Source organism: Pangasianodon hypophthalmus, chromosome 20, assembly GCF_027358585.1.
Source record: "Pangasianodon hypophthalmus isolate fPanHyp1 chromosome 20, fPanHyp1.pri, whole genome shotgun sequence".
Classification (NCBI taxonomy): domain Eukaryota; kingdom Metazoa; phylum Chordata; class Actinopteri; order Siluriformes; family Pangasiidae; genus Pangasianodon; species Pangasianodon hypophthalmus.
The window spans coordinates 8,791,742-8,803,208 of record NC_069729.1 but is presented as its reverse complement, the minus strand read 5'-3'; the positions used below and the strand labels follow the sequence as shown (position 1 = coordinate 8,803,208).

General features: G+C 39.0%; 1 protein-coding gene across 2 annotated transcripts; it reads right to left on the bottom strand.

Annotated features, from left to right (window-relative positions):
- Positions 1-216: 216 nt before the first annotated feature.
- Positions 217-11,185, bottom strand: rem1 (RAS (RAD and GEM)-like GTP-binding 1). Of its 2 annotated transcripts, none has more exons than XM_026935226.3 (5): positions 10,223-11,185; positions 9,549-9,883; positions 5,063-5,145; positions 2,149-2,356; positions 217-1,724 (listed from the first exon to the last, which is right to left on the bottom strand). In XM_026935226.3, the coding sequence occupies exons 2-5, from the start codon at positions 9,862-9,864 to the stop codon at positions 1,447-1,449; spliced, it is 885 nt and encodes a 294-aa protein (XP_026791027.1). In that variant the 5' UTR covers positions 9,865-9,883; positions 10,223-11,185; the 3' UTR covers positions 217-1,446. The 2 variants fall into 2 exon arrangements, with proteins under 2 accessions (XP_026791027.1, XP_026791025.1); XM_026935224.3 differs by having other exon boundaries at positions 218-1,724; positions 10,145-11,184.
- Positions 11,186-11,467: the final 282 nt, after the last annotated feature.

The window sequence follows — 11,467 nt, the reverse complement described above, 5'->3', positions numbered from 1 at the left end:
GATGAAATGGGCACTGCAAAGACGGAGCTCCTCTGACCAAAATGATCTGTCCTAATTGCCTGAAACCACAACTGTGTTGGCTTAGAATGAGTGAGCATGGGTCTATACACTAAAATCATAATATACAGAAGGCTATGAAGATTGACTAAAATCCAGAAATTTAGACTGTTAAACATGTATTAAATCTCCAGTTCTGAGGAATAGGAATTACAGATTTTGTCTAAAAAATTAATTGTTTTTTTTTTTTAATTAGTATAACTGACAATTATTTTATTTTACAAATACAGAAATACATATGCAAGTCAATGTTTCTTTGTACAAAATGTTTTTTAATCAGGTTCCAAAAAAACTAGACAGAAAATTGTAAGAACAAATATAGAGCATTGCCTTTTACCTAATGAGTGAAACAACTCTTTTTGACTCTTTCTTTTGATGCATATCTGCAAACTAAGCAGAGCCATTTGAGACTGAGGATAGTTGCATAGTATCTTCACCTAAAATACACACACAGAGTTTAAAAGGCAGGTTTGCATAAAATATTGACAGTATATATAGATGATGATCAACATGCTTACCCTTTTAACAGCCTCAGTTAGGTAGCCTTTTTTGCATATTTTTTGATCCAGCCAGCTTGTACAGTTCAGTGAAATGGAGTATATAGTGCATACCTTTCCATGAAACACTGTGGTTTCACCTGTACTATCACCTGTAGTACCTTTTTATACAGTGCTTTTCCTATAATAACTGATCATTTATACAAATGATCTAAATGACAACTGATCATTTTTTTTAAATAGTATGACTATAGCTATATACCTTAAGTTATAGATGGTTGATCAATTAAAAGGGGAAAGAATGGTAGTTTTTTTATTCTGTGTGAATGGTATGGTTTTGGGTCCACTTGTTCCCTTATAGGAAAACTATTTATATCCTGATGGGTTTGGTCTCTTTCAGGATGACAATGCCCTCATCCACAGGGCATGAGGACTCATTAAAACACTAAATGATGGAATATCTTTTGGAAGAATGGTGTTCATTCTCCCGGACAATTCCAGAAACTTGCAAAGATACACTGAGTGCAAAGATGCACTGAAGCTGTGCTGGTTGCTCATGGTGGCCTAACACCTTGCTCACATGCTTTGTTATTTTTTATTTTTCTTTAATTTTTTTGGTCTGTAGATGTATTCCAATAAGGCAAACACAGACAAAGACAAAGTCTACTTAATATCTGATACAATTGTGTGATTCAATACAATTGCTTTATGGCTCCTCATCCCAACATAATTTTTTCTGATCTATTTGCTGAATAGGATTCTCAAAAGTGTCATCCATTAAATCCACCCTCTTCAAAACTGAAGCTAAATAAATAATAAATAATGACAAAAATTCCCTCATAAAAACAGATGCCTGATGGTTTTCAAAGCTTTCTGAAATTAAGAAAAGAGCTCACAACACCGCCAGGTCATGGCAGGATTTGGAGCGCACTTTCAGGGCCATTTTTTTGTTGTTCTTGGCCACCAGTCTGTCGAGGAAGCGGCGGGCCTTTTTGGTGATGCTCTCCTTGCGCTTGTAAATGGAGCGCCGGTGCTCGTTGGTCTCTTTGCTGTCCCGTCGCAGACGGATCTGCCTCACGATGCCTTCAAACAGCTCTTGCACATTGTGGTTCAATGATGCTGATGTCTCAATGAATTTGCAGTCAAAAACGACAGCACATGCCCGACCCTCTAACAAAAAGAACGTGGTATGCTATTATTAAAGTAAATATCCAACACTTTACATCTTATAAGAAAAGTGTGTCCACTTTAAAGGCCACTTTGATTAACATGAAAGTATGATGGATTTGAGGCCGCTGTGGTTTGGCATAAAATGGACTTTAGAGGAATAAAAGCTAATGGAATTTTATTATTTTTATTATTGTTGTTGTTACTGTTAATAACAATAATAAAAATTATTATTAAATATTACATAAATCAAGTTTATGCATAGGACTTCATTACAAATTGGTTGAGAATCTATGGTGTAAACTATGGCCATGGCAGTCATTTCAATATTACTGGTAAGCATGCATCTAGTTAAAAAAATGTAATTTGTTTTGTCATGGAAGCACTTGTTCCATAAACATCAGGACACAAAAATTTACGCTCTCACCTTCCACTGCTACCTCTCGACAGCGAACCAGGTCACTCTTGTTGCCCACAAGAATGATGGGAATATTCTCGGCCTGACGGATGCGTCGCAGCTGGATGCGCAGCTCTGATGCACTCTCAAAGCTGCTGCGGTCAGTGATGGAGTAAACTATGACATACGCATTCCCAACCTGCATGCAGTAGTCCTGCACCCACTTCTCGTCCTCTTCCTGCAAATCACAGACTTTACTACAAATAAAGTTCTAGTGTGGCAGGAAATAAGTCATTAATAGCATCCTGCCAGAGTGCAGTCCAGTTATCCTCAGTGGTTTTTTGCAGATAAGAAGGGGTTCTGCATTTTTTTTTTTTTTATTTTAATTACATGATGATGGTGGAGATTAATAATAAAATTAATAAACCTGTTAATTTAATTTTAATCTAGCTGCAGTCGTAATCAAGTTAAATAAACATTTATTTTTATATACAGTCAGGTCCATAAATATTGGGACAGTGATACAGTTTTGGTAATTTTGCCTCTGTACACCACCACAATGGATTTGAAATGAAGCAATCAAGATGTGACTGAAGTGTAGACTTTCAGCTTTAATTCAACGGCTTCAAGAAAAATACTGCATTAACCGTTTAGGAATTACAGCCATTTTTTACAGAGTCCCTCCATTTTCACAGGCTCAAAAGTAATGGGACAATTGACTGATAAGCAGTTCCATGGCCAGCTGTAGCCTGTTTCCTCCTTATATCATGATAAATTAAGGAGATAAAAGGTCTGGAGGTGATTCCAAGTGTTGAATTTGCATTTGGTAGCTGTTCATGGGAACTCTCAATATGCCGTCCAAAGAGGTGTTGATGCAAGTGAAGGACGCCATCATTAGGCTGAAAAACCAAAACAGACCTATCAGAGAGACAGCAGAAACTTTAGGAGGGCCAAATCAACAATTTGGTACATTCTTAAAAAGAAAGAATGCACTGGAGAGCTCAGCAACACCAAAAGGCCTGGGAGACCACAGAAAACAACTAAAGTGGATGATTGCAGAATTCTTTTCTTATTGAAGAACAACCCCTTCACAACATTTAGCCAAGTCAGGAACACTCTGGAGGAGGTAGGCCTATCATTGTCAAAGTCTACAATCGAGAGCCACCTTCATGAATGTAAATACAGACGGTTTACCTCAAGATGCAAACCTCTGGTAACACTCAAGAACACAAAGGCCAGATTAGACTTTGCTAAAAAACCTCTAAAAAAAGCCTGACCAGTTCTGATGCAAGATTAACTTGTACCAGAATGATGGGAAGAGAAAAGTATGGAGAAGGAAAGGAAGGGCTCATGATCCAAAGCATACCACATCATCCGTCAAACATGTGGAGGCAGTGTTATGGCATGGGCATGTTTGGCTGCCAATGGAACTGGGTCACTGGGGTTTATTGATAATGTGACTGTTGATAGAAGTAGCAGGATGAATTCTGAAGTGTACAGAGCTATACTTTCTGCTCAGATTCAGTCAAATGCTGCAAAACTGATAGGACAGCGCTTCACAGTACAGATGGATAACAACCCAAAACATACTGTGAAAGCAGCCCAAGAGCTTGGAAATTAAATGTTCTTAAATGGCTGAGTCAGTCACCTGACCTCAACCCAACTGAGCTGCTTTTCACTTACTGAAGACAAATCTGAAGGCAGAATGACCCACAAACAAGCAGCAACTGAAGATGGCTGCAGTAAAGACCTGGCAAATAATCTCAAGGGAGGAAACTCAGCATTTGGTGATGTCCATGGGGTCCAGACTTCAGGTAGTCATTGACTGCAAAGGATAATATTTATGATTATATTAGTTTGTCCCATTACTTTTGAGCCTGTGAAAATGGAGGAACTCTGTAAAAAATGGCTGTAATTCCTAAACGGTTAATGCAATATTTTTGTTAAACCCCTTGAATTAAAGCTGAAAGTCTATGCTTCAGTCATATCTTGACTGCTTCATTTCAAATCCACTGTGGTGGTGTACAGAGGCAAAATTACCAAAACTGTGTCACTGTCCCAATATTTATGGACCTGACTGTATTCATTTATATAGCTCCTAAGAGGCACAACGATTATATTCCCAAAATTAAATTTGTCATGTGATCAAAAAGGGTCTATGGATTTTTAATTTCACAGGGAAAGGGTCCCATCCCAGCAATAAAGTCTCCACAGTAGCAGAAAAGAAGTGTCAAACCTAGCCATTAGTCTCTCAACATGGCCAATTTTTCATCCTTGTAAACAGACACTCAATACTGGCCAAGCCTATCTGCCTCACAGCCTTCAGTAGGACATGATACAGAAAGCTGAGATCAATAGCTGTGTAATTAGGTCCCAAAGCCGTCAATGTCCTCTGCTCTGCATTCAATAGGCATAGTTTGCCACAACAAAGGGGATGTTTTTGCTGTTGAATCAAAGCTTTCAACTCAGATACATGCAAATATACATGCCTGCAGAATCCTTTTCATGTTATGTTCCATTTATGCCAAATTATGTTGACTGCTTTATTCAATTAACTTGTCATTACTGGATAAATGTCATGTGTCTTTGCCTACATTTTTATATCTTTCATTTTAACATGTGGTAGAGGTGTCTGTGCTAACAAATGCTACAAAGTCTTTATAAACCTCCTTGATTGGGAAAAAAGTACTCTGGACCAGGTGAAGTCTGTGTTTTGATTTCTCCAAGTGCCAAACATCAGTGAGAATGACACATTGGTTCAAGACCACTTTCACAGAGCAAATACGATTAAAAAGCATGTGATGGTTGAGAGTTTTGTATCAAGCAGTCCAAATGCTTTTGACACCATCATAACCTCATGTTTACACAAAGTACTTTTTGTTAACCAATTGGCCATTGCATGTTGTATATTACAGGTAAATGATTGTCCATTTTATTTTCATACCTGCTTTTCTGCTTCCCATGTGTCCATTACTATGAGGGTGGTTTCTTCTCCATCCACTGTCAGTGTTCTTTCGTACATGTCCTCTGAAGAAGAAAAGACAGAGATGTATGATAAACTTAATACCCATATATTCAAAATAATCTATAGAACAAAACAGACAATCTATTGTCATGATTTCAAGATGCAGCAAGCAATTTATTTTTTCACACAAACCTCATTGCTTTTGGAGCACCATTACTATGTTTCAAACAGATGACATCACTGATAACACCCCAAAGCATTCCAACAAAAAAAAACACTTCTTGTTTATCCCTGATTTCCTTGAAATGTGCTGTTATTTTTCATCTTCATGCGTAGGAAAAATAAGGGGGAATGAGGCAATGGAAAAAGCATTGAGCTGTGTCTAGTTTGGGCTGATCTTATGGCCAGTTTGACAAGAAGATTAAAACATACTTTGCTTTTGGGTGAAACAGACCTTGTCTGCTTTTTCCACTTCAAATCCATTCCATCACTGTCCACTGTGTACTAGAAACACTAAGAGCTGAGATTAGATATTCAATTTCTGCTATGATTTTAACATATGTATTTCAACAAGGATTAAAAGAAAGTAATAAATTTTCATATCTCCTGACTCTGCATCTAAATCTGCAGCATTAAAACAAAACTAAAAAAGAGCCAGTGCAAAGAAATATTACAATCCATGTATTCAATGCAAATTTAATGCCCAATAGCATGTCATTTAGTTGGCTGTCCTAAGCTGTACATGAGAGTCTTAACTGCTACTTTGCAAGCATTACACAACAGAGATTTCCTTGTGTGCCCCATGTCTCAAGGTTGCTCTGAGCACTAGGCAAGATCTGGAACCGGATACTCACACCCACACCAGCAACTGCTATTTATCTCGATACACCCCTACAAGCCTAGTACATCTGTCCAAAGTTGACCAATAACTACAGACTAGTGATGTAATACGTATAATTTGAATTTTTCACCCTTTTTTCCACCCATTATATCACATTACCCACCTCTTGTAAAATTTCCCATTTTATAATTGCTTCTGAACGAATTGTGTAAAACAAAATGTAAGACAAACAAATAAAAAGACCAACAAACAAATAAACCTATGAGCCTACTGTGGCATGTCATTGGGTTCCATATTGTACACTTTCAGAATAAAAGGGGTTTCATACTTGGTTCTTTGGGTACTTAATGGTTCTTAGCATATAAAAATGGTTCTAGTTGGAACCTTTCTGATAGTGAAAACATTAAAGGTTATCCAGAGGAACAACATGAGAAGCCCTTAAGGGTTATAAATTCCTTTTGTAGTCTAATACATATACAAAATATCATAAAATGTAGATTATAATTACTAAAATCATGACAGGTATTTGGGTGTGTATTGGCTACATCAAATGGGAATCATGGCCAATTTACACCAATCAGCCATAACATTAAAACCACTGACAGGTGAAGTGAATAACATTGATTATCTCGTTACAATGGCACCTGTCAAGGGGTTATATTAGGCAGCAAGTGAAAAGTCTGTTCTCAAAGTTGATGTGTTGGAAGCAGGAAAAATGGGCTGAGCAACTTTGGTAAGGGTCCAATTGTGATGGCTAGACGACTGGGTCAGACCGTCTCCAAAACGGCAGGTCTTGTGCGGTGTTCCTGGTATGCAGTGGTTAGTACCTACCAAAAGTGGTCCAAGGAAGGACAACCGGTGAACTGGTGACAGGGTCATGGGCACCTAAGGCTCACTGATGCATGTGAGGAGCGAAGGCTAGCCCGTCTGGTCCGATCCCACAGAAGAGTGGTGATTATGACTGAAGAGAGTCGGACTTGCAACCCGAAGGTGAACCTGAAGGTTGTGAGTTCGAGTCTCAGGTCCGGCAGGGATTGTAGATGGGGGGAGTGAATTACCAGCGCTCTCTCCCACCCTCAATACCACGACTGAGGTGAGACCCTTGAGCAAGGCACTGAACCCTCAACTGCTCCCCAGGCGCCGCAGCAAAAAAAAAAGGCTGCCCACTGCTCCGGGTGTGTGTTCATGGTGTGTGTGTGGTCACTACTGTGTGTGTGCACTTGGATGGGTTAAATGCAGAGCACAAATTCCGAGTATGGGTCACCATACTTGGCCACACTTCACTTCACTTCACTTAAAAGATGTCAGAACATACAATGCATCGCAGCTTGCTGCATATGGGGCTGCGTAGCTGCAGACCAGTCAGAGTGCCCATGCTGACCCCTCTCTACTGCCGAAAGCACTGCCGAAGGCATTTGAGCATCAGAACTGGACCATGGAGCAATGGAAGAAGGTGGCCTGGTCTGATGAATCACATTTTGTTTTACATCTTGTAGATGGCCAGGTGTGTGTATGTTGCTTACCTGGGGAAGAGATGGCACCAGAATGCACTATGGAAAGAAGGCAAGCCGGCAGAGGCAGTATGATGCTCTTGACAATGTTCTGCTGGGAAACCCTGGGTCCTGACACATACCACCTACCTAAACATCGCTGCAAGTACACCCCTTCATGGCAACGGTATTCCCTTATGGCAGTGGCCTCATTCAGCAGGATTGTTCAGGAATGGTTTGAGGAACATGACAAAGAGTTTAAGATGTTGACTTGGCCTCCAAATTCTCAATGGCAATCCGACTGAGCATCTGTGGGATGTGCTGGACAAAGTCTAATCCATGGAGGCCCCATCTCGTAACTCAAAGGACATAAAGGATCTGCTGCTAACATCTTGGTGCCAGATACCACAGCACACCTTCAGAGATCTTGTGGAATGCATGCCATGACAGGTCAGAGCTGTTTTGGCAGAACAAGGGGGACCTACACAATATTAGGCAGATGGTTTTAATGTTATGGCTGATCGGTGTATATGGACCAAAAGTTAGACTCGTTTTGACCAGGAATAATTTTAAATATAAACTGCTATTTAACAGTTTGAGACTACCTAGATGTGTAAAAGGCTATCAGAAAGAAAACATCAACTTCAGAGAATTCACCTTAACTTCAAATGGCTAAACCTTAAGCCTCAAGAACATGAAAGCCAAGTTTACTAAAGAGCACATAATAGCCTGTAAACCTCTGGAACAAAATCTTATGGGCACAATGAGAGAGTGATGGAATGAGTACTTATTAATTACATAAAAATAAATATTAATTACATTAAAAAATAGTATTAATCTGTACAATTGCCTATAGGGGACTATTATGGTTTCCTTCATGATTACATAATGACAGTATTACACATAGAGAGAGAGCACCCAAATTAAGCCATTAATCACTATTTCATTTCATGATAATTCTTACTTTCATTGTGTAGTAAAGAGCAAAATCAAAACAACCCGTGTCACCATCTGATTACTTATGCACTAAATAGTGTTTATGTGTAAGTGAATTCAAGCTCAGCGGGTTAAATAACACAAAATCAGGTTAAATATCACAAAAAAAGAAGGGAAGTAACATAATATAAAACCAAAACTTAAGTACAGTAACAAAGTACAATTATTTTTTTAATCTGTACTTTTTACTTTTACTTTTTATCTACATTTCAAAAGGAAAATGTCTACTTTCTACTCATTACATTTTCTAACACTACATTTCTCTATTATCATATATTTGTAAAGCCATAAGGTTACTTTTAGCATCAGACAGCTTCAAGGATCTAAATTACAAACAAACAAACAAATAAAAAAATAAACAGATTTAACTTTTAACAGTAACAGCGAGAATAAGACCTGTCACTGTAATCTGTCTGTTGCTATAGACACTTTGTATTTATGCAGTTTGTGTTATGACAGCTACCATTTAAATAGTTATTGTCAGTGATCATGCTAGCTAATATTTGAGAGATTAGGAATAAAGTTGTTTGTTAGCCTTAATATTTCCCATTTTCTTTGGTGAAAGGGACACTAATTTACCATCAGTAAATAAAATCATTTTGTGATATGAGGCAAATGTCTTTTTCTTGTGTAATATGTGAATATTTTTTGAAAGTAAGTTTGAGTTTATATGTTTTTGAAGCATTACTTTTACCAGAATATTTATTTATTTAAATGAGTAATTGCACTTTTATTTGATTAAAGAATTTGGGTATTTTTACCACCTCTATTTTCACAATACAGTAAAAGATTTTGTAGCCAAAGACCTCTTTAAGGACAAAGTAAATTCCATGGACACCTTCAATACAGATTTATTTCATAATCAGTATTTAAATGTGTACAATAATATTTTGCCTACTTATTAGAACCATAGAGTTTTCTATTATTTAACGTTTTAACATAAATTTTAGGCCTACTTTGATTTCAGTTACTGCGGTTTGTATCAAATTAATTCAAATGACCAGTCAAATAGGCTAATAAAAATAACAACTCAATAATAAATATAAAAACTTTGATAGTGGTGGGGAGTGGGGGTTCCTCAAACCCCACTTTTACAACCACTGCTTTAGATTCTATCCAGGCTTTTAATTGGACTCACCGCCTATGCAGCTGTGGGCATCTTTTTCTTGTATTCCAGCAAAGATGCTGGCCAGGCTGGACTTGCCGACTCCGTGATCACCCAGTAGGATGACCCGGTAGAGACACTCGTAGCCTGAGCTGTCGGACTCCTCTGAGTCGGAGGACCAGTGAGTTCGCAGGTGGAGTTTCGTGTCTCCAGCCTGGTAGGAGGCGGACTGGGCGAGTGGAGGATGCTGAGGTTCTCTGTGTATTACTCCATGCCGAGAGGAGGGGATGGGAGTACTGGCCCTTCTCCTCACCACCTCTCTACCCTCTCTCTGCGTGTTCAGCGTCATTTCAGAAACTACTGAATGCCTTCAGCCAATAGAGGAAAGCACAACCTTGAAAGTCAGCTTAAGTTGAACCTTAAGTTCATCTGGATATTCTGGCTTAAAATAGGACTGACCCCAACAGAGCAAAACATGATGATGTCTTTTGCTCTTGGTGTGAAAATAGCACATGCAGAGTTAAAATGGAGAGCTGCACTCAAACATTCAAGAATAAAAGCATGTATAAAGGTAGTGAAAAAGAAAGTAAAGTAGAAGGAAAAGTCACCACATTCTAAGATTTACTCACAGGCAGGTCCATGCGTTTATTTACTCTTGCGTGGTAGAAATGTGAAGCCTGACGATGAAGTTATGCGGTTGGAACTACCTGTAACTACTGTGCCTTCTCCTTGTCCTTCGGTAAAAGAGGGCCGGGTCTGGGTGAGTTTTGCGGAGCTGCTGCGTGCAGGCTGTGAGGGATGTAACGGTATAGCCCAGGAGTCATAGCGACAACCCGCAAAGTTCCACAACGCCGTTAAAAATGCACGAGTGGAATCAGGGGCTGTTCTTTCTCTCTTTCTCCCTCCCTCTTCTCTCCGCCGCGCTCTCGTCTCACGCTCGGAACAACACACGGGTGAAATCGCCTGCATTTCAATTTGTCGTGGCTATTAAACCTGCTTATAATCCTACATATCTATTTACGACTTTTTTTGTGAATATTAACACGCGAGTTCTCGGAGTGAGTCTCTAATCGCAGGCGTAGTCAAAAATCCTTGCGTGGCTGGGCGCATAGCACTTTAAGCCATAAACTCACAGAGTAATGCTTTCACATCATCCTCGGGTCCTGTTTCTGTTTACATAGCACTGCTTCATCAGTTCTGTGGGATCTGGAAGCTCTCAAGATAATTCAGTCCCAGTCTCATATGGACAAACATCCCACTCCAACAAAGTGATGCGATCTTCCTTTCCTGCTAAACTGTAATAACAGACCTTGTCACACACACTTTGTTAGTCGTCCTTTTTAATGCAGAAGTGGCAATAAACCAGAATCTTGATACAGAAACATTCTGTTGCTGTGAAGTAATGCCAAATCCCTTCACAAGTTACCTGAATGATTCAAGAGGAAAAAACAATGGTCAAGGCATCAGTCTACATAATTTCTTAACAGTTACAGAAGGCCAGTGGTCCTTACCAGGAAAACATATTCTCTGAGGCTATGCTGAAACTTTTCCAACTGAAACAACAGAAATAATCAAGGCAGTTGGCCATGCATTGGGGTGATGAAGGCCCTAAACTGTTTACAAAAACCAGCCTTGTTCCCACACTTAAGGCAATTACAGCAATGTCCCAAATCCCAGCAGTCACAGAGTTTACAGATATTTACAAGCGGTGTTAAAAAGCTCACAAAACAAATTTAAGTTATGAGGCAGTCTGGAATTTAAAAAAAAATGACAGAAAAAGGTGGGCTGCCTGTGTTCTTTCAGTACTTTACATCAATTAAATAAGTGAATTTGAGTGGTTAATCCTGTGTCCTGCAGTGTCATTAAAAACAAATTACATCGGCTGAATTCTTTGATGAAATTATAACTGATCGTACAGCAACAACAACAACAACAACAACAAAACTTGATGG